Source organism: Saimiri boliviensis, chromosome 2 (genome assembly GCF_048565385.1).
Source record: "Saimiri boliviensis isolate mSaiBol1 chromosome 2, mSaiBol1.pri, whole genome shotgun sequence".
Classification (NCBI taxonomy): Eukaryota; Metazoa; Chordata; class Mammalia; order Primates; family Cebidae; genus Saimiri; species Saimiri boliviensis.
In genome coordinates, this window is record NC_133450.1 from 12,969,748 (window position 1) to 12,993,595 (window position 23,848).

General features: G+C 46.0%; 1 protein-coding gene across 1 annotated transcript in view; it reads right to left on the reverse strand.

Annotated features, from left to right (window-relative positions):
• Positions 1 to 23,848, reverse strand: part of SLC24A1 (solute carrier family 24 member 1) — a 44,715-nt gene continuing 20,867 nt past the window's right edge. Inside the window, exons 4-12 of the mRNA XM_074392794.1 lie at positions 19,167 to 19,220; positions 16,607 to 16,715; positions 11,567 to 11,650; positions 10,387 to 10,478; positions 5,880 to 6,474; positions 5,575 to 5,780; positions 4,756 to 4,845; positions 3,712 to 3,878; positions 1 to 2,388 (exon numbers count right to left, since the gene is read on the reverse strand). Coding sequence (XP_074248895.1) covers positions 2,139 to 2,388; positions 3,712 to 3,878; positions 4,756 to 4,845; positions 5,575 to 5,780; positions 5,880 to 6,474; positions 10,387 to 10,478; positions 11,567 to 11,650; positions 16,607 to 16,715; positions 19,167 to 19,220 — 1,647 coding nt within the window. The 3' untranslated portion in view covers positions 1 to 2,138. The remainder of the gene's footprint in view (positions 2,389 to 3,711; positions 3,879 to 4,755; positions 4,846 to 5,574; positions 5,781 to 5,879; positions 6,475 to 10,386; positions 10,479 to 11,566; positions 11,651 to 16,606; positions 16,716 to 19,166; positions 19,221 to 23,848) is intronic.

A 23,848-nucleotide genomic window follows, 5' to 3' on the forward strand; every position in this document is an offset into this window, starting at 1 on the left:
TAATCTCTTTCTTTCCCCCAGTGAATTCCTACTCATCCATCAAGACTCAGCTTTCATACTTGTCCTTTTCTGTAACAGTGTGAAGTGATCAGAATTTCCTTTCTAGGCAAAGGGGGGGTGTGCCAGAAATTGAGCAAACTGGGAAAAGGATGTGAGATTATTAGAGTTGGTTTTAATCATTACATGGATATTCCAGCACTTTATCATTACACAGCATTTTGCAGTTCATCACTCCTTTCTCAGTCTGAGGAAGAGTGTCAGATCCCAGGCTGTGGGTGAGGAGGTCGACATCCCCGAAGCTAACTGGAACTGGTTGCAGACACCTGTTAGCACCCGGAATTTTGGGTTTGGGACCTCCCTCCCAAAGGTATTTCTCTTTCTCCTGTTCTTAGGCCATGGCTATGGAAACCCAGCAGTGTAGCAGCATCAGGATTAAGGATAATGATAATTAATTTAAGATGAAATTGGAAGATGATTCCATACTCCTCTCAGTTTTCTTGGGAGGATTCTGAAGAAGTGGCCTAAAGATAAGGATGAGCCCATCCATGTTGTAAAGTAAAATACCATTGGGATTCACAGTTTATTGAAATTTAATAAAAATTATTTCCAAAGAATGGGAATCCTGGAGTAGCGAGGCAATTAACCAGTTCATCTTAAAAGATGGAATACTTGGAACCCCTTAGCCATTGTTCAATACCAAAATATTTGGTTTTCTTTCACATCACATCTGTCCTATCTTTTCATCTTCAGTGACTCATTCCTCATGCTTGTAATTAAAGCCATATTTGCCATCATAATCTGCAGTCACCTGAGCTCATTTTGCTCTGAAGCCAGTGATAGTAAAATGTTTTATTTCTAATATGTCCCTTAACTTGATTCTAGTAAAAGCAGCAAGCAGTGGTATTTAATATACAAACTCATCAAATTCCACATAAAATATTTAACCACATTTTTAAAAATTCAAGTGTCCTTTACACTAGATACCTTGGAAGTAATAATACACTTTTTCTCACCATGTTGTCATTGTGTTATGCATTCTTGGAACTTCCCTTTTGTAATTATCTTAAAATCCATTCATAAACCACTGAAGAAATCAGTCTTGCTTTATAATCCTATCTAGGTTGACATACAAAAATAGCATTGCCCCACTGGATCTTTCACTTTATAAAGCAGATGTGGCTCTACTGACTTTGGACTCTTTAGAATGACTTCCCTTACCTCTCCACTCAAATGTCATTGTTGGGTGTGAGCATGCTGGTGGGGTGGAGCCAGGACAGCTTTGTTAGACATTCCTCATGGTGACCACTGATGGAGACAACATGAACTTGGATGTTCTAATAAATAATACTTTTAAATAGCCTCTAGAGTAGTTTTCTTCCCTAATCTCCACTCCTTCCAATTCAAGGTCGAATTATAAATGTTTTTATTTTTCAGGCTGCTTTGTTTAATTTCACTTTTCAGAAATGCAACAGTAAGAGTTAAAGTAGTCCTCCATTTAAGGTAGAAAATGCTGGTATAGATCCAGATGCAGTGGACTAGAAAACATGGAATGATCATTGATTCCTGTTATACTTCTTTTTTCCTGTAACCTTGGATCCTTAAACTCACCAGTAACTGAACCTATGGTGATTACAAACCTGATAGAACCTACATTTTGAACAGAAAGAGAGGAGACAGAAAATTGCAATGTGTGCTTGAGGCAGAGGCCAGGAAGGCTGAGATGTAGACCATGTCTCACATCTGCATCTTTTAGGCCAGCAGGCCTTCAGAAACGGTCAGAGAATGGTGAGCACAAGAGCTAGTCTTACAGCTGCTGTGCCTGCCCCAACCTTTGCCCCCAGTTATCATTCAGAAAACCCTCTGGCTCCAGGGATCCTTCTACTGCCTCCATGTAATAGATGTCTGCATGAGTCAGGTAGAAACTCCACCCCTCCAGAGGTGAAGTTCTTAATCCACAATGAGCCGCAGGTGTTTCCAAGGACAAACCTGAGTCTCAGATCACATTCACATCAGAGGTCCTTGGTCACTCAGTTCACTTTCCAGGATCATGTACGTTCTTTCATCAATGTCACAAGAGATAACAGTAACTTCTGGCATAGTCTTCTGATCTATGCCCATTGTAAGCAAGAGTGACTGACTCAGACAGATACAGGACAGGATATGATTCGATCTTCTAACATCACACTGATGATCAGGAATACAAAGTAAAGGAGGAACATTGTGAAGCCCAGGATCTTGTTCATTCTCCATTTACATGACGCAATTGAAGAGATCACAAACAGGAGCATGAGAAAAAGCAAAACAATTGCACAAAACAAGCCATTGCTGCTGACTGGCACTGGCTGTAATCCATTGATAAGAGAGAAAAGTAACCAAGGAACGGGCAAGCTGCAAGATTGAAGAAACAATGTGAATATTCTTAATGTTTATAATAATCTCATACACTTAAATAGTATTTTACAGTTTATGAAATATGTATTTTTCCACCAAGAAAAATTAAAACCTATGAAGTAGAGCAGAAATTATTAGCCCCATTTCACAGATAAGGAAACTAAGGTTCAAGGAAATTAAATTACTTGCCCAAGAACTCGCAGCTGATAACTAGAAGAGCTTAGATTAAAACTGAAGTGTTCTGAGTCTGAGCTTTTTTTAAATTTTCTGCATACCGGCCGGGCGCGGTGGCTCACGCTTATAATCCCAGTACTTTGGGAGGCCGAGACGGGTGGATCACGAGTTCAAAAGATCGAGACCATACTGGTCAACATGGTGAAACCCCGTCGCTACTAAAAATGAAAAAAATAGCTGGGCATGGTGGCGCACACCTGTAGTCCCAGCTACTCGGGAAGCTGAGGCAGGAGAATTGCTTGAACCCAGGGGACGGAGGTTGCGGTGAGCCGAGATCGCACCATTGCACTCCAGCCTGGGTAACAAGAGCGAAACTCCGTCCAAAAAAAAAAAGAATTTTCTGCATACTTCATGACTTCCGTATGACTCAGATCAGTTGATGTTTGCCTTTCTTTTTTTTTATGCTGGGATTACCAGCACAGATTACCACACCTGGCCCCAATGTGATATGAACTCTTAAATCTCTAAATTTTGATAAGGTCTACATTTCTTTTAATTCTTTAGTGATGACCGCTGCCTTTTTACCTGCCCCTCACCCCAAATACACATACACAAATTCAAATTTAAGGAAACAAATCTACCACCCAAATTCAGGACATGATTAGGGAAGTGGAAATGGCCCCTCTTTCTGACAAGGTAGGGAGAATGGGAAAGAGGATGGGTACAGGAGGATAAGGTATTTACTTGTTATGCAAAATGCTGTTTAGAGCCTCTGAGCAGGAGTTCATATACAAAAGAGGACCAAGAGGTGAAACTGAGTCATTGCTCCTTCCAACCCCACCTACACCGCCTTGAAAGTCAGTGAGCAGAGCATTTGACTGTATTTGGTAATAGAATGGATTGGACTTTGTTTTTCGATTTATCTGTAAATTCTGGCCAGTTTCATTTCAGGCAGCATTTTAGTTCTATTATCCCATCTGTCTGTGATGAATGAAGGGAAGATATTTTGTTCCTTTGCAGAAACTAACAATATAAATGCCCTTTTATTCTATGTATAATGAATAAAGCAGAAAACCAGTGAACAGAACTAATGCAGTGTTTTCCAGTCACACTTAACATGCTTTAGAAAGTAACATTGCCACTCACCCCACAGTGATATCAAATATGTTACTGCCCACAGAGCTTGACACAGCCATGTCTCCCAGGCCTTTTCGAGCAACAATCACACTGGTGATGAGGTCAGGAATTGATGTGCCTGCTGCAAGGATTGTCAGGCCCATAATCTCTTCAGAAATCCCTATTGTTTCACCAACCTGGTAAACAGTAATGAGAAACCATGGCAACAATAGGTGAAAAACCTGAGGCACATCAAAGCACTATCCACATCCTACTTTATGCAAACAGAATACCTTCTAAGGAGCTCAGCCACACCCCCTCAGCCTGAGTGAGGGAGGGTGATAGGAGGACCAACAGCTGAGATAGCCAGAGACAAGCAAGACTCCTGCTCCTGACCAAAGGGACCATGTTGCTTTTCTTTTCACAATTGGTCTAAAAGTTAACCTACAGCAGATCTGCTGCTCACTGTCATTCCCACTCTTAACACCTCTACTTCCCTGCAAGAACTGCCCTTCCAAAGATCTGTTCATGTCAGCATTTCTATTTCCAGGAATGTGGACACTTGCTGTGTCCCAGGAACTAAGAGGCTGGAGGTGGAAGTATGAGCAAGATGACATAGACCCTAATCTCCGCCTTTTAGAGAGGAAAGCTAGTAAACAAAGATTACAATGCAGTATTCCAGGCAGAACAGAAACACTGTGAGCACTCAGAGGAAGACTAATGAAATGCCAGAGAGCATTCCAAACAGCTGGTTCTCAGAGTGTGTAGGGTTTCACCAGGTGAGAGGGATAGGTAACTGGCGGAGAAAGCAGGAAATATGACTAATAAGCCATGGTCAGCTGGAATTAGACAGGATTCCAAGGCCTTCATGCTACAGGGTATGTCAGAAAAGCCAAAATTGAGAAGTACTACGTTTACTGGAATAAAAAGTCTACCTTTAAGCCTTTACAAACAACATAGAAACTGCACAGATTCACCTGATCCTCGAGATTCCCTGAGTACCGGAAATTCATCCTGAAGGAAAGTGTCCTTGGGACCTGCTGGTAGAGGATTTTGTTCCTGCTGTTCACTCACCTGGTGAGCCCACCACACCATGAGGTATGAGAACATGGCTATCCACATGATGGATCCCAGGAAGGTGAGAACAAAAAACTTCCTTGACTCCTGTTTGAAAGTTTGAAAAGGATGGGATGTAAGTTGTAGAGGCTAAAGGTCTTTGGCCCCTCTGTGCAAGCCCAAGAATCAGTGACAAAGTCTAATGGAAGCATGATGGAGAGGAACTGGAGACATTTGACCTGAGGGCTCTCTCCAGGGAGGACCTTGAGATGGATGGAAAAGGATAGGGGTGAGGGGTACACCTGTAGGGGAGTCCAGCCAGTACAGTGTGCAGCAGTCACCAGAGGGAAGAGAGCTGTTTCCTTGCCCTAGAACCAGGCCAATCTAGGCATTCGGTTTGGCTTTTGCAACCTCCTTGTACCATTTCTTTCTGGTCAGACCTTTCCTTGCAAATAAGAATGTTGGGTAGAAATAGCAGTGATTTCCCTGGGTTTGGAAAATACTCCTATGAAATATGGAGGAGGTTTAGTGACATCATTTCCAAATTAAAATCAAGAAACTGAGATAGGAGTCAAAGAGGAACTAGTGTACGCTGCTTATAGCTGTGGAAATAAGGCACATTTGAGGTCTAGGGCCTCCCAAGTCCCATTGGTGTGTTGCCTGGGCACACGATCCCCCTCCAAGGCTTCAGTCCCTTCCCAGATCTCAGTGGTGGACCCCTGCCAAGCTGGTTGTCCCTGGCCTCTTCCTCCCCATTAAGTGTGAGCCCTGGGTGCCTAAAGACCCCACAGCTTCCCTGGGGAAAAAAAATCCTGAGGTACAGATGGGCACACTTACCGGCCTTCGGACATCAGGGACTGTCAACCAGAGTGGGAATACGATGGGCAGAAGGAAGAGGTAAATGGCCTGCTTCTGCCTGGTTTCAGGCCAGTCCAGGGACAGCGGCTCTTCATTTTCCTCCTCCTCCTCCTCCTCCTGCTCCTCCTCCTCCTCCTCCTCCTCCTGCTCCTCCTCCTCCTCCTGCTCCTCCTCCTCCTCCTCCTGCTCCTCCTGCTCCTCCTCCTCCTCCTCCTCCTGCTCCTTCTTTTCCTCCTCCTCCTCTTCCTTCTTCTCCTTTTCTTCCTCCTCTTCCTCCTCCTTTTCCTCCTCTTCACTATCCCCTCCGTCACTTCCCCCTTCATCTTCTATATCTTTCTCATCATTTTTGGCTTCATCATGATTTTCACCACTGAGTTCCTGGCTTTCCGTTTTGCCTCCATTATCTTTCATTTCACCGTCTTCTTTGCGGATTTCACCCTCACCTTCACCTTCACTGTCTCCTTTTCCTTCTGCTTCATTTTCATCTCCATGTTCTGCTCCTTTTCCTTGTGTTTCAGTTTCACCTTCAGGTTCTGGTTGAGTTTCACCTCCGCTTTTCTCTTCTGTTTCACCTTCAGGTTCTGGTTGAGTTTCACCTCCACTTTTCTCTTCTGTTTCACCTTCACCCTCTGGTTGAGTTTCACCTCCGCTTTTCTCTTCAGTTTCACCTTCAGGTTCTGGTTGAGTTTCACCTCCACTTTTCTCTTCCGTTTCCCCTTCACCCTCTGGTTGAGTTTCACCTCCATTTTTCTCTTCGGTTTTACCTTCACCCTCTGGTTGAATTTCACCTCCACTTTTCTCTTCTGTTTCACCTTCACCAACAGTTTTGCCCTCTTCGCCTGTCATTTCAACTGTGCTCTCAGCTTCAGCCACATCTTCCTGCAATCCAAAACCAACAGATTAATGTTTGGTAACTGCTCTGCTTGTTTTCCTTTTGTTGCTCCCCCATTTTTTTGTTGGTGTGCTTCTCAGAATGTGTCTGAAAACTTAACTATGAGGAGAAAACTGGTGTGATAATTCAGCAGAATTCCTATGACTGTACTCCTACCTAGTGGCTATCCAGCTTTTATTTGATCATATCCAGGGGTGGAAAATTCACCACCTAAAGCAAAGCAGCTTCTGCCATCTTTGACACCTCTGATTCATCTAAAGTCCATATGTATATCAGAGTTCTACCTCCATGTATAGGTTTACTCTTTGATGCCTTACAAAACATCAATATTCCATGAGACCGCTCTCTTCCCTGGGTTAAAGATTCCCAGGTCCTTATATCATTTCTACATGCTATGGCCTAGAGCCTCCTCCCCATCCTTGTGAACTCATTTTAATTAACTTATATCCCAGGAGAGGGTATCTAAAACTGAACACAGAAAATTGCATGGAGTGAAATAGGACTATCACTCCCTTGTCTTAGATACGATGCTTCCATTAATGTTGCCTAATACGGCATGACATCCTTTGGTGGCCACAATGCATTGCTGAGTCTACTAAAACTCTAAAATTGTTTTATTACCTTGTATGTATAAAATAAGGATGATAATAGCTATTTATTGAGGGTTTTTATATGCCAGGCACCATGGGAAGTAGTTTAATAATAGCTAGCACTTACTATGTTTTATGAATCAATTAATTCATGATATAGATAGAAGTATGCCCATCTTATAGATGGAGAAACTAGAGCAAAAGGAATTAAGTAACTTGCCCATGGTCCACATAGTTTGTAAGTGATGAAGTTGGGATTTGAATATGGATGGTCCACCAAACTACCCTGCTTTACCAATACCAGGTAAAGGGCCAAATTAGATGTCTGGCTTCCAAACCTGGTAGCCTGAGGAGCCTATTAGAAATACGGATTTTTAGGCCAGGCATGGTGGCTCATGTCTGTAATCCCAGCACTTTGGGAGGCCGAGGGGGAGAGATAACGAGGTCAGGAGTTCAAGACCAGCCTGGCCAACATGGTGAAACCCTGTCTCTACTAAAAATACAAAAATTAGCTGGGCGCAGTGGTGGGCACCTGTAATCCTAGCTACTCAGGAGGCTGAGGCAGGATAATTGCTTGAACCCGGGAGGTGGAGGTTACAGTGAGCCAAGATTGTGCCACTGCACTCCAGCCTGGGTGATGGAGCAAGACTCCATCTTGAAAAAAGAAAAAAAAAAAGAAATACAGATTTTCTGACCCCACCTGGACCAACTGAATTAGAATCTCTAGGATTGGAAGCCAGGAATCTGTATTTTAAAATACTCACAGATGTTCCTAAAACATCCACCTTTAGACCAGTGTTTGGGAGCCACTGACTATCTCCATATACCCTAAAAGCCATTGATAGTGGGGTCTGGTCTCAGACATAGATGCCTATGTCTCAACTACTCAGGCAGCTGAGGCAGTAGAATCGATACAGCCCAGGAGTTCCAGGCCAGCCTGGGCAATAAAGTGAGACCCCATAACCCCATAAAAAATGTAAGAGATAAAATTAAAAGCCATTGATTTGGAGTGTCCTCAGATTAGGCACCCAGCTAACGTATAGCAACATGCTGGTCCATCCCTTGAGCAAGTGCCCTGGGCTGTGTGTTCATGGAGTAAATATGTTGTCTGTAACAAATGTCATATATTGGCAACCCCAAAGGATGTTGAGTGATTCTCAATTGTGATGCACATTAAGATCACCTGGAGGCCTTTTAAACCATTGATGCCCAAGGACACACCCAGATATTCTGATTTAACTGGTTGAGAGTGGGGCCTGGTCTTTTTTTTTTTTTTTTTTAACTTCCCCAAATTATTCTAATATGCAACCAGGGTTGAGAATTCCCCAATGAAAAAGTCAAATAGTAGCTGGTAAGGCCTGCAGTTTGAACTGGGAATGAGGATTCCTATCAGGTGGAGAATGCTTCCCAGAGGAGATGACAAGTCACTGAAATCCATAAGTGTGGGAGTGTCAGCCCATGTGCACCCTCTTCTCTGAAGACCATCACTCCTAATAGCCCCAGCTGAGCAGGTAGCTTCCCCTTCCTGCATTGGAGTCAAGTCAGCCAGCCATAGCCAGTTAGACGCAGTCTGGGTCCTTGACCAAGGAGCTGGGTTAAACTGATTCTCTCTCTCTCTCTTTTTTTTTTTTTTTTTTTGAGATGGAGTCTCGCTCTGTTGCCCAGGCTGGAGTGCAGTGGCACGATCTCGGCTCACTGCAACCTCCACCTCCTGGGTTCAAGCGGTTCTCCTGCCTAAGCCTCCCAAGTAGCTGGGACTACAGGTATGTGCCACCACACCTGGCTAATTTTTGTATTTTTAGTAGAGACAGTGTTTCACCATGTTGGCCAGGCTGGTCTCGAACTCCTGACCTCAAGTGATCTGTCTGCCTCCGCCTCCCAAAGTGCTGGGATTACAGGCGTGAGCCACCGTACCCAGCCTGATTGTCTCTCTTTTAATTCTGGAAACCAGTCACTGATTTCCCCTGTGGACTGCAGGACTGGGGTAGTGTTTTGGGGTTATATGTGCTCATAAGGAAACAAATGAAGGCAGCCTGACAAGAGAGGCCTGTGGTAGAGCCTGTACCCAGAGAAGGGATGTGAGGGAGAGCGGGACATGGAATGAGAAGCCACCAGGGTCACAGATGCCTTCTCAGGCCTAGGTCCAGCTCTTCATGAGATCAAGCTTCACTTCTTGCCCTGGCATTCCAAGGGACACCTCTGTATCCTCTTAATCCCATTTACTTGAGCTAGTGGTAATAGGCCTACTCATGTTACCATGACGCTTAGATTCTGAACCCAAAGTTGCTGGCTTAAGGATGAGATATAATCAAGTGCTTCTGGGTATTGAATGGAGAGGAAAAAAGAGATGGAACTTGCAAATGGAATGTTTTTTACTGTCAGTCACTCAACATATATTGAGCACAACTGTGCACCAGGTATTCTGCTTCCCTCTGTAGGGGAGACAGGGATGACTCAGACTTCAATCTTGCCTTCAGGAACCTCACAACCTAGTAGGCTCAGGATACAAGAAAGGCAGTTGGCAAAAGCCCTGAGATAGGTGCAGAGTGCCAGGGGCATTTAGATTTGGAGCAGATCAAGGCAGCTACATGACAAAGATGTTTATACTGACCAGAGGCCAGGGAGAAGGGTAGAAGCGCGTGACAAGATGAGGATATATGAAAATGGAGAGAAAAGGCATTCTAGGGAGAGGAGCCTCAGAAGGTTCAAAGGCCTTCACCCAGCAACCCTCCCACCTGCATTTCAAGCTTCCCATGTGAGCCAAAGCTGGGAGGTAGAAAAACATGGAGACAAGAAATCTAGTTTGGCCGGAACATGGTGGAAGAAGAGACCATGGAGCTGTAAAGACAGAGCAGTGTCAGGACTTAGAAAGCTCTGCAGACAAGGCTGGGGTGCCTGACCAGGTGCAGCAGGCAATGAGGAGCCTCAGAAGGTTCAAAGGCCTTCATTCACCCAGCAACCCTCCTACCTGCATTTCAAGCTTCCCAGTGCTCTTGAGCTACCTGGTCTCACTGTCACCTAGTTGCTGACAGAGACCCACTAACAATTATTCCTTATGTTCTTATAGCATGTGACAGTTCACAATACATTGTCAATACATGAGTTCACTGATACTAAGATGTTCCGGTGAGTTAATTGGCTCCATGAGATATTGGTATTTTTGAAATGATCTTCAGAGAAAGAGTAATATTTACCCCAGAGGACTGAACCTCAAATAGGATTTCAAACCTTCGGGGAGGATGTATTTTTGGTCAGCAACTCCTTCCCTGGATTTTTCCAATTTAATCTATACAAAGGGTGGGTGCTTACCTGACCACCTGTATTCTTCTTCTGATCTCCCTTGATGTCTGGAGCAGGGGCTGATGTGACCGTGACCGCAGGGAGCTTGGCTGGCTCCTCCTCTTTAAAGAATAAAATGGGTTACATCAGAAGAGTGGACAAGGCTCTGAGGGAAGCTGGTAGAGACACTGGCGTAAGTGGCTGCAAGGCTATTGGACTTCAGGGTTTCTGAAGGTTTATTTGGGGGAATTTCTTGCTGGTAGGAAAAGAAAGATGATGTGAACTATTGCCCTGACCTATCTGCAGATGAGCTATCTGTAGACGAGAAGACAGCTGGCAAGTTACCATTCTTGCTCCCCTGTAACTCACAGATATTTCCATCCTGGCTATTGTGGCCAAGGACACTGTCAACAGCTGGGCAGCCAGAACAGACAGAGGGCAGAGCTCCCAGCACTCGGAGTCTGACCCTTTGCCTGATTCCAAAGGCAGCAGCTTTTGAAGCCTTGGAACAGGATTGACAGGAAGGGAAACCTGGAAAGTATGGACAGCTAGGTTTAGGTAGGGTTCTTTCACTTCTTGGCTGTGTGGCCCAAGTGACTTGGGAAGTCACTTGACCTCTCTGAGCCTCTTGTGTATAGGATGGGAAGAATGACTGCTACTCCACCTCCCTCCAGGGTAGCTGGATGGATCAGGCAGTGTGCCATGTAGAGCCCACATGGCAGTGGCTGTCCCACTTTCTCAGTCCTAGCTGCCACACAGATAGGGACTTCTGTGACACCAGACCCCTGATAGCCTTCCCTCACTGGGGTTGCTGCTTTCAGACCCAGTAACTAGCAACACTGTCCTTGTACAGAAGAGACAGGAAGGAGAAATAAAATCCAATAGTCTCATTTAAGATGAGATTTAGCAAAAAGAAGTAGGAGTTCAACAATCCTCTAGTCTTCCCTTGCCTACCCCACCTGAGGAAAATGGAGAGAAAGCTGTATGGGGCCACTCTCAGACCAGCAGCCATGTCAGCAAGACAGCACCTGGGAAGGAGGAGTCTGGAGTGGAGCGGCATTCAGGGCAATATCCGACCCTCACTCTGACTGGCTCACAAAGACGTGTCTCAGCCCCTGGCCTGGCTGGCTACCGCCTCCAGGCCAAACTCACTACTGACAACAGGGAGAGTGGGGCAGGAGAAAACCCACTGGTCTGGCCATCTTCTCACCTTCTGGTTTGCTTTCTGCTTTGGCTTGGGGTTGGGCTCTGGCCTCTTGATTCAAGCTCTCCTCCTCCTCCTTGGCAAGGCGAACTGCAAATGAGAAAGGACACACATCTTACCTGGGATCGCAGGATCATCCCTGCCACACCCCTTCAGTTAGGACAGTCAGCAGAGCAGCCAGAGGGCAGCTGCAGAACGTGGGAAAAGGCTGCCCTGGGGGTTGTGATGTCTGGATTCTGATCCTACTAGGCCTATTTGTGATGCTTAATTCCCAAAGTTTTGTCTTAACATTCTCTGCATTGCCACTGACTGACTGTGACCAAAGGTAAGTCACTTCCCTTTTCACAGCCTATTTCCTCTCTGGTAAAATGACATGGTTGGACTCAGGACCAAGAAATAGGATTTATTTCCTTTACAAGTTCAAGTGATGACCTGCCTGGGTACTGAATCGAGAAGCACTCTGACCCAGGCTTTGTAGGAAAGTACCATGATTGATTGGCAATATCTGTGATGAACATGGAATGGAGAAATAATTGCAAGGAGATGTTTTTTGCCACCCTTGGACTATAGTATCTTTGTAACTTACTTTCTATGAATCTACAAGAAGCTCTGCTATAGCTCCAGGGAGACGACTGATGGCCATGTTCATAAATCTTCCATCTCCAGTAGAAAAGGGGAAATTACTCACCAACAAGCTCTCAGCCACACCCTTTTTGACCCCAGGCACAATAAGAGCCTGAGAAGGGCCTCCTTCAGATTCCTGTGCACGTGCTTTCCTAGAGGCCCACAGAGCAGCATGCACAGAATTGTGCTGCCCTGATTTCCAGGCTAGAAACACAAGGTAGGCAACTCTCTTTCACCGTGACTATGAGACTCTGTCTCATAAAGCATGCAAGAACTTTACATGTATAATTTCAAGGTGAGAGGGGAAGAAGGAACAAGGCTCAGATGAAGGAGCCCACAGCTGTGTGGCCTGGGAGGGTAAGGGCAGTGGCACAAGTGATAGAACAAAGTGGTGTTGGGCTGGGGGTGGTGGCTCATGCTTGTAATCCCAGCACTTTGGGAGGCTAAGCCGGGTGGATCACAAGGTCAGAGATCGAGGCCATCCTGGCCAATATGGTGAAACTTGTCTCTACTAAAAATACAAAAATTAGCTGGACGTGGTGGTGTGCATCTGTAGTCACAGCTACTTGGAAGGCTGAGGCAGGAGAATCACTTGAACCTGGGAGGTGGAGGTTGCAGTGAGCTGAGATCGTGCCACTGCACTCCAGCCTGGTGACAGAATAAGACTCCGTCTCAAAACCAAAACCAAAACCAAAGTGGTGTCATGGGATCTATGGGATCTATTCTGAAATTAGGCTGGCTCTGTCCCATAAGCACTGGGTGACTTTGGGAAGCCTGCACGCCCTCACTAAGCCTCACCATCCTCTCTCTAAAAAGGCAATCCCATAATATCCTCAGGGCACTGATGTGATGAGGGTTCATGAGACAAAATAAATGAAAACACCTTCATTGCTGCAAATGTTGGCCTCACTCATATTGTTACTTTAGCATGGATTCTGGAGCCTGATGACCTGAGTTTGAGTATTAGTTCTGCCACTTGCACTATAGCTGTGGACCTAATTGGGTGATTCCTTATGCCAGGCGTCCCCAAACTTTTTACACAGGGGGCCAGTTCACTGTCCCTCAGACCATTGGAGGGCCGCCATATACTGTGCTCCTCTCACTGACCACCAATGAAAGAGATGCCCCTTCCTGAAGTGTGGTGGGGGGCCGGATAAATGGCCTCAGGGGGCTGCATGCAGCCCGCGGGCCGTAGTTAGGGGATGCCTGCCTTATGCTCTCTGTACTTCAGATTCTTCATCTATAAAATCTTCCAGAGTTGGTGACAGAGCAAGTGAATTTATACATGAATATGCTCAAAACAGTGTCTGACATGTGGAAAGCACTATATAACTTTCAGCTGTAATGACACAACAATGATGAAAACAAATTGACTGGAGTAGTTGAGAGCAGCTGTCCTACCTGGGAAGCAACCCCACAGTGATGATGCCCAGCATTCCAGAGGGCCTAAGTTAGAAGGAACCCTGGAGATCATCTAGTTCGTAGTACAGATGAACCGAGAGAAAACAGAGAAGCTGAAAAGTGCAATCTGGGAAACTGGGTGGATCAAAGCCTCTGCCTGGCTCCAGGATAGGCAGAAAACAGATAAATGGGTTTGGAATTTCTTCCTCTCCACCTGTCTCCTAAACTCTCAGAAATAGTTCAGTTGCAGCTGGCTCTGGCAATAAGCTTCATGGGTAGAGCCACCATTATGACACGTGTGGTCCCTTGAAGTGGCCTGGTGGGCCTGGGTCCTCATCAGAACTGAGAGGTCAGGGGCCAACACACCATTGCCTCCTTCATCCAGACAACCCCAGTGCCCCCTTGGCACTAATCAAGCCTTGAAGCCTTCTGTTGAGCAACGTTTAGCTGCTGTCACAGGAGGGCTCCCTTGGTTCTAGTCTCGGCACTGAGTATCTGCTGACTGTTGGCTAGAAGGGCTAGCAAAAACGAGCTTCCACTTTTCCTTCTCATCCCTCTCACAGCCTAGCCTCTCACTAACCACGTTACTGAGGAAAGCAGGTCAGCTGCAGGGTCTCCCCCACCCCGTCTCACACATATTCAAGTGAAATCACCACAAGGGGCATAGGACCGTGGAGAGAAAAAGCCCCTTGGCAGAAAGGTGAGAGTTTAGACCCCAGGAAACGTCCTTTCCACGGATCAGCTCTGTGGAAAGAGCTGATCACCTGGAAAAAGTGGAAACATCTGGACGGCCATATGGAAACAGCATACGTAAATGCAAATATGCATCTAGAGTCTGGGGAATAAAGGCCCTCATCACAGCCCTGCACGGTCCCCGCTCCTCCTGCACATAGTCTCAGGGTGTAGAATCAGGCTGGGCTGTTGAGCACGACTGAATCCCAGAGGATATCTGCAGTCATGCACCGTGAGAGCCATTCCCTGCCCCAAAGACGCCCAGAGACAATGTTCCAGTATGCTCATCCTCCCTGGGATGATTGCTGCTGGTTCCTGGGCACTTGTTTCTTCACATGCTTCTCCCCTCTCAGGGTGGCTGGATCATCGCTTTAACATCAATCTCCTCTGACCTCAGCCTGGCCTGAACATCACGTAATCCTGTTAGGACAAGTAGGCCAGCTGGAGGCTGTTGGTTGTGGAAGTGGCCCAGCTGGGGGCCCTCTAGTCCCATCCAAGAGAAGGTCTTTATCGTCAGGACTTCGCTAGAGTCAGTGATTCCTCTGGGAGTGGCCACTCATGACCCAGAGATCCAGCTTTCCTCACGGGGCTGAAGCCAGAGCACCCCCCAGCACTCATCACCGGAGGCTGCCAGGGGCTGCAGCTTCCATCCCGCAAACCCCAGAGGTACGATCCTTCCGGGGCTGACATGCGTGGGAGGCCTCTCTCACAATGTCTGCTGAGGCTTACCTTCAGGAATTTCTTTTTATTTGTTCTTTTTTTTCCCCTCTCGTTTTTTCCTAACAGCTCCATTAACAGCTTAATTTTTTTCTCCCTTTCTCTCTCCCTCTGTTCTTACCTTGACGAATTCCTAAGGCAGGTTTCATCACTTGTCTTTGATGTAGCTTTTCACAGTATTTTTTTTTTTAATTAAAAAAAATTTTTTTGAGATGGAGTCTCACTCTGTCGCCTAGGCTGGAGTGCAGTGGCGTGATCTTGGCTCACTGCAACCTCCACCTCCTAGGTTCAAGTGATTCTCCTGTCTCAGCCTCCCAAGTAGCTGGGATTACAGGGACCTGCCGCTGTGCCTGGATAATTTTTTTGTATTTTAGTGGAGACAAGGTTTCACTGTGTTGCCCAGGCTGGTCTCGAACTCCTGAGCTCAAGACCACCTCAGCCTCCCAAAGTGCCAGGATTATAGGTGTGAGCTACTGTGACCAGCTGGTTGTTTTTTTTTTTTTTTGGTAAACAACTGACAACCCAAAATTGTCTCTGAAAAGGACTTCAGAGTCTAAAGAAAATTCTGAGCCCCCAAAATTTGTCCTTGAGCCAGAAAGGTCAGTCAGAGTGCTCCTTGGGACTCAATGGATCATTCTGTGGTATCATATTCAGCTTGGCCCTCAGCCCTCCTGCCCAACTGCAGTCCAAGCCCTTGGCTTTTGTCCAAAGGCAAGCCTTTCTTTGATGGGTCTCCTGGCTGGGCTCTGGTTCTGCACCAGAGCCCCAGAGACAGGGGGGCTCAAGGAGAGCAGGAAAGTAACTGAGTGTTGCCCTTTAGGGGTCTGAGATGCATCAGTCAACTATTTTGAGAAGAGAAGCAGAAGGCAGGATTTGGTAAGGTGGATAGTGAGAATCTCAGCCACTGCCACCATTTGTCAAATTGGACAACAGCCCCCCGCTGTACTTTGGGCCCTGCTCTTACCCTCATCACCCCTAGAAGACTCCTGGCAGTTTCCAGGGTGTCCTTCAGGATTCCTGACTGGAGGAGGAGTTAACAGGTTTCCTAGGACTCCAGAGTTGAATATAAAGCAAAAGGAAGTGCCACTAAGAACTTCTGGGCTTTGGGACCCTACAAGTGATGTCCCCATAATCAGCCCAGGCCAGTCAGCCTGGGCCAAGCTGCCTGGCTAGACACTCTCCGTGGAACACTGGGGCTGACTCCTGGGCAGTGGGCTTTGCAGAGCAGCCCCAACCCAACCCTGTGCAGAGCACATGGTACTCACAGCCTAACTGCAGGTTAACACCTTCATTTTATAGGGAGGGACAGAGGCATGGAAGTAGTGGGATGTGGATACTCAAGGACCTTTGCTTTCATGTTCCTTGTTGCCCTCTCTTGGTGAGACCCCTGTCTTGGTCTCTACCCTCTTTCCCAGACTGTCTGACTTTTACTACCCACTCTTTCCTCTGCTTATTCTCTCTTCCCACCCCCTCCTCGCCACCTCTCAGATTTTCAGGTCCCAGTTCTTCTCCAGCTACAGGAGGGAAGGAGTGGATGGGACGGATATGGGTGTCTGGAGAGGCCTTGCTTACCTTCCCTCAGGGGGTCCAGGCTGTGGAGCATGAGCTGGTAGATGGTGCTGCGGATGGTGCTGTTGTGCAGAGAGGTCGAGCTGCTCCCTCGGGTCAGCAAGGATGGGAGCTGAGCAAGAGGAAACCCTCAGTGGGCCCCTGTCCGAGACAGGGGAGGAACCACATGAGGGCATCACTAACCTTGCCTCTTTCCCATAAAGATCAGGGAGAAAGCACAGATACTTTATCCTGACCTCCCCTCTTCCTCCACCTCTAACCAGGAGAGTTATACTGCTTTCTTTCTCAGCCTCTCCTCAGCTCCTCCAGGACTATTTTGTTCTATGTACTGGATAATTTCCCCAGGTCTCCACAGGGAGCAGACCCGGAGTGTTAAGGATACCATATTACCAAGGGTTTGCACATCCCTGCAAATACACCCTCATGAACACTCCCTCAACCACGCACCACACAGACAGCACCACCGCACATGGCTACAGCCCTTTACAGTCCACAAAGAGCATTATCATGTTTTATCATTGCCCCACTCCCAGAGATAAGCAAAGCTGTGATCCCCATCTATGGAAAGGGACATGAAAACTCAAAGAAGCTAGGAGGCTTAGTCAAGGTCATGCGGGAAGTAAATGAAGCAGAGTAGTATCCAGGTCTTCTGATTCCCACATCAGTTTTTTGTTTTGTTTTTGTTTGTTTTTTCCCTATGTGCTTGGAGACCTTCACAGGTACACACATACACATACATCTATGTGTACAGACACAGATGTGACACTTATTCATAGTAGCACACATAGAAATATCATCTGATTTACAATAGAACATCCAAAGGCAACACTTCCACACTTGCTGAGTCCTCTCTCCCTCCCTCCCTCCTCTTCTTTCCCACTTCTTTCTTCCCCCTCATTCCTCTGGATCTGAAGTCTTCTGCCATCTAGTGGCTGTGGTGACACAGTACTTCACCACAAGTCTAGAGGTTTTCTTTGGATGGAGGAGGCTCTTCAGGTTAGGTTTGGAACTCTATAACAGTGCGCTATATAACAGTGAACACATTCTGTGACACTAAAATCAGCTGTGTGCTCAGGTAAGTGCTAGCATTTTGGGAAAACTATGGGGCAGCCAGCTGGGAAGTGGGACAGCCCTAGACAATCCAGGATGAAGAAGCATTAAGCCTGTAGCATTTACCATCTGAACCATTAGCTTGCCACTTTACACTCACAACCTTGTAAGGCAATTTGAACTTAAAAAAAAAAAAGCACCATTTAACGTTTCACTTGCATTAATCGTCTACCAGCTACATCTAGACTCTGCATGCTTTCTTTTTTTTGCCATGCAGTGAACTTACAGTCATCTCTGTTTCCCTTCCTTGTGGCACAGTGTTTACTGAGCACAGTAGGTGCTCAGTAAAGGTAAGCTGAATGAGTAGACACTCCAAGTGACCTTTAGTGCTTTTGTTTTATTATTACTATTTTTTTGTTGTTTTGAGACAGAGTATCACTCTGTCACCCAGGCTGAAGTGCAGTGGTGCAATCTTGGCTCACTGCAGCCTCCATCTACCAGGTTCAAGTGATTCTTCTGCCTCAGCATCCCAAGCAGCTGGGTTTACTGGTGTGTGCCACCATATCCAACAAATTATTATTATTATTTTTTTTTTTTTGAGACGGAGTTTCGCTCTTGTTACCCAGGCTGGAGTGCAATGGCACGATCTTGGCTCACTGCAACCTCTGCCTCCTGGGTTCAGGCAATTCTCCTGCCTCAGCCTCCTGAGTAGCTGGGATTACAGGCACGTGCCACCATGCCCAGCTAATTTTTTGTATTTTTAGTAGAGACGGGGTTTCACCATGTTGACCAGGATGGTCTCGATCTCTCGACCTCGTGATCCACCCGCCTCGGCCTCCCAAAGTGCTGGGATTACAAGCTTGAGCCACCGCGCCCGGCCAAATTTTGTATTTTTAATAGAGATGGGGTTTCACCACGTTGGACAGGCTGGTCTCAAACTCCTGACCTCAGCCTCCCAAAGTGCTGGGATTACAGGTGTGAGCCACTGCACTCAGCCTTATTATTTTTTGGAACTGCTTTCAAAGTTCCCCATAATTCTTTCCAGATACTTCATAGGCTATAAACAGCTAAGACCCTGAGACTCCTGCCCCCTCCAGTGACTCTGCTATCTTTCTGTTAGTTCTGGAGCATCTCAAAGCCAGAGGTAATTTGGCTTATATCAATCATACAATGTTGGGCTGTACACTACGACTTGAGTTCATCTAGTGCAAACAGTCATTTTACAGATGCAGAATCTGAAGCCCAAGGTCACACAGCAAGCTAATGGCAGAGTGGGCTGTAACATTCCAGACTTAGCTCCCAAACCAGCACCTCCTCAAAGGCCATCTGGAGGTGAGAGTTTCTCAGCAAAGGAGCCCCCTCCTTCCTTGCCTCACCCTGGCAGTGTTCCCAGGAGCTTCCTAGGCCTGAGCACAGCCAGGATCCCCAGCTCAGAGCCACAGTAACCTGGGCCGGTGACCATCTGCTGAGACCCTGCAGTGTCCCCACTGGGCAGACTCCATACAACACCCACCTTCAGTTTGTTGTTATCCTGTAGCTCATCCACCGCAATGGCCCCATCGCCTGGCTGCAAACAGGGAGAGGAGTCACAAGATGTTGTGGTGAGACCCTCACTCTCTCCCTACATCCCTCTCTCCAGGGAAGGCCTTGGGTTGAAATACAGAAACACACTCTGAGATAACCTGGTCTCAGAAAACGTTTCAACATGTCCCATCCCTCCAGTCTGATCTTCTATAATCTGGCTTCAGCCTGCAATGTGGTACCCCGATCAAATGTGTCCACTCACCACAGTCCAGTGGCCCTGTCTTTGGGTATCTGAAATGTGCCATTCTCTTCGCCCACCTCAAAACCTTCATTATAGGGTTACTCGCCCCCCGCCCCCTGTCCATAATACTCTTTCCCTCCTCAGGCTTCATGTCTCCAATTAATGTGTCATGTGTCACCTTCCTCTGGGAGGCTGAGTATCTAATTCTCTTTTATAGACCTCTGTTCTTTTCCTTCACAGCACTTTCCCCAATTTATTTGTGGAAGTAAGTTGACTGCCCCACTAGCATCTTGAAGGTAGACAATTTTATTTACCACTGTGTGGCCAGCATGAGAACACTGCCTAGAACTTAGCAAGGGCTCAGTCAATATTTATTAAATGAATGAATAAATGAAAATGAACTGTCCTCTAAATACACTTAATCTATTCTAATTCTTGTTCCCTTGTTCATGCCTTTTCCTTCTGCCTAAAATGCCCTCTCCATTCTTTCTGCCTACTCAAATCTTATCCATTTTTCAAAAAATTCAGAATGAATTCTTGTACGAAGCTTTCCCAAATGCCCCTTCCATGCCGCCTCCCACCCTCCTTTCAGCTCACTACAATACCTCTCTCCTAGAAAGCTGTGTAACAGTGAGCACATTCTGTGATACTAAAATCAGCTGTGTGCTCAGGTAAGTGCTAGCATTTTGGGAAAACTACAGGGGGGCAGCCAGCTGGGAAGTGGGACAGCCCTAGACAATCCAGGATGAAGAAGCATTAAGCCTGTAGCATTTACCATCTGAACCATTAGCTTGCCACTTTACACTCACGACCTTGTAAGGCAATTTGAACTTGAAAAAAAAAAGCACCGTTTAACGTTTCACTTGCATTAATTGTCTACCAGCTACATCTAGACTCTGCATGCTTTCTTTTTTTTCTTTTTTTTTTTTTTTTTTTTTTGCCATGCAGTGAACTTACAGTCATCTCTGTTTCCATTCCTTGTGGCACAGTGTTTACTGAGCACAGTAGGTGCTCAGTAAAGGTAAGCTGAATGAGTAGACATTCCAAGTGACCTTTAGTGCTTTTGTTTTATTATTACCATTTTTTTGTTGTTTTGAGACAGAGTATCACTCTGTCACCCAGGCTGGAGTGCAGTGGTGCAATCTTGGCTCACTGCAGCCTCCATCTACCAGGTTCAAGTGATTCTTCTGCCTCAGCGTCCCAAGCAGCTGGGTTTACTGGTGTGTGCCACCATATCCAGCAAATTTTGTATTTTTAATAGAGATGGGGTTTCACCACGTTGGCCAGGCTGGTCTCGAACTCCTGACCTCAATTGATCCACCCACCTCAGCCTCCCAAAGTGCTGGGATTACAGGTGTGAGCCACTGCACTCAGCCTTATTATTTTTTGAGACAGAGTCTTGCTCTGTTGTTCAGGCTAGAGTGGAGTAGCACAATTATGACTCATTGCGGCCTTGACCTCCAGTGCTCAAGCGATCTTCCCACCTCAGCCTCCCATTAGCTGGGCCTACAGGCATGTACCATCACACCCGGCTAATTTTTGTATTTTTTGTAGAACTGGAGTTTCACCGTGTTGCCCAAGTTGGTCTCCAACTCCTGTGCTCAAGTGACTCACCCACGTCTGCCTTCCAAAATGCTGGTATTACAAGTGTAAGTGACCAGCTAATTTTGTTTTTTGTTTTTATGTATAGACCAGGTTTCTCTATGTTGTCCAGGCTGGTCTTGAACTCCTGGGAGACCAGCAGACCTCCTCCTTCACCCCCACAAAGTGATGGGATCACAGGTGTCAGCCAGCACACCCAGCTTTTAGTGTTATCTTTAAGCAGCAGGATCACAAACGGCTGCCCTCAGCAATCGTATTTACCTTCTCAGAAAATACAGAAAACAGTGCTTGATCTAGGGCCATTCACCCATCCCTCCAACTCATTCATTCATTCATTCATTCATTTACTGAGAACCTGCTATACTATTTATTAGTGGTGCTATTCTGGTGGCTTTAGGGATACAAAGATGTTTAGGACATGGATTCTGTGTCCAGAAAGAAATTGAGACCAGTGATAACATAGATGCATGACAAAGAAGGTGGTTCCTGAAATAAAAGCCACAGATAGGTACTGTGCTAGGTCAAGGAAGCTTTCTGAAGTAGGTAGAATCTGAGTAAGCTTTGAAGGATTGCAGGAAGGTTTAATGCTTGAAAACACATTGCTAAATGGATGAATGAACATAAAAATGAATGAAACAGAGCATAAAAAATCTTCATATGAAGGGGCATACTGTGCATTTTAACAAAGCCCCCCAACTCTTTCATAACACATGACCCCATTGGCCCAGCCATCTCACTATTTCTCACATCCAACTCTCACCCAAAGAGTTCTATTTTTTTTTTTTTTTTTAAGATGGAGTCTCGCTCTGTCGCCCAGGCTGGAGTGCAGTGGTGTGATCTCGGCTCACTGCAACCTCTGAATCCTGGGTTCAACTGATTCTCCTGCCTCAGCCTCCCGAATAGCTGGGACTGCAGGTGTGCACCATCATCCCCAGCTAATTTTTGTATTTTTAGTAGAGACAAGGTTTCACCATCTTGGCCAGGATAGTCTCGATCTCCTGACCTCATGATCTGCCCACCTCAGGCTCCCAAAGTGCTGGGATTACAGGTGTGAGCTGCCTCTCCTGGCCAAGAGTTCTCTTTAGAGGCAAAGAACTGTAAGCGTTCAGTCTACACTCTGGGGTGGATCGTTCTGTACACCGAGAGGTAGGAGAGACTGATCTTTGCCCCATCTGACTGAACATGCTCCATGGTACACATCCCTAACGGTTTCTCTGCCATTCAGATTTATTAAAGCCAAAATACCTTTCTAAGGATTCATTGTTCATTGCTAATTTCAGTATGCACTTCTAGCTTTCTGAAGCCTTTCACTTCCATTTTATTATTCAATATGACCAACTCTTTGAAATAGACAACACTCATATTATTGTAGCTATTTTGATAGATGAGAAAACTGATATGCCGAATGTTTCCATCACTTACCCATACTCACAAAGATGATGACAGATCCCTGTCTTCTTTTTTCCTCTCTCCTTTTTTTTTTTTTTTTTGTTTACAACCCTGATCTTACCTCCATTCAGAGCTTTTTTTTTTTTTTTTTTTTTTTTTGGTGGGTGGGGTGCTTTTGATTTGGTTTTACTAAATCCCATTTATTTTTCCAAGCATAAAATAAGGAAATGTGTTCAAATCTATATTCCCTAGAGGCTCTATTTTCAAATTATTGACATTTCAGGCAAATGAGCATGAATGTTTGTCCACATTTGGGTGTAGCTGATGTGATTTATGAGTAACAGCACTGGCAAGTAGGTGCTTTCTGAACATGCCCTTTTCACAAATGCACTTGCCTCTCACATCACATCCCAGCTACTCTTTCTTCAGCCTAGTCACTCCCACCTACTTCTCCTTACAATTATCAAGAGGCTGAACAGAACAGGATGTCTTCATGCCTCTTGCTGTGGATGAGCAATGGGATCCTTTGCAGTTGTTTATAGGAACTTCAGGTGGCAAACTGTGGTGCCCCCTGGCAGGCTTGTCCTCCTGACCTCCATTTGCTATTTCCCACTGATACAGCAATTCCTCTTCTTGACCATCCATAACACATTTTCTGAACCACACATTAGTCTGTTATTTTTTTAAACATTCATTCAACAAATATTCACTGAATCCCGGGTCTCAGCCTTGCCTTCACCCAGCTTCTCTCAGATAGGGCACACTTCACTTTAGCCTTTCACTGAGTACAGTATTGCACCCCAATCCACTCCATTTGTCTATTATGGAAACCCAGAAGTCTACCCAAATTCCTCCCTCTTCCTCACAGCCCACACCCAATTATCTGTCAGACCTCATTGCTGAAAGTTCTTACATTTCGCCTTGTCTCTGCACTCTCCTGCCTACAGTCCTGCACAGACTCCCGACTTCTAATCTGTTCCTCTTCTGGTACATTCACCACTCCTCCACCAGAGTGAGTTTCTGAGCAAAGCACATCATGACCCTCCCTGACACACTGGAGCCCCACTGTCACCCAGTGAGAGTCCAAACTCCCTAACTTAGCACAGCTGCCTGCTTACTTGCAGTCCAGTATTGTCCAATAGAAATATAATGCAACCCATATATTTAATTTTAATTTTTTTAGTAGCTGTATTTTTTAATAGAGTGAAATTAGTTTGTTTTTTTTTTTTGGGTGGGGGGGAAACAGAGTCTCACTCTGTCGCCCAGTCTGGAGTGCAGTGGCACGATCTCGGCTCTCTGCAACCTCTGCCTCCCAGGTTCAAGCGATTCTCCTGCTTCAGTCTCCTGAGTAGCTGAGATTACAGGTGCATGCCACCATATCCGGCTAATTTTTGTATTTTTAGTAGAGATGGGGTTTCACCATGTTGGTCAGTCTGGTC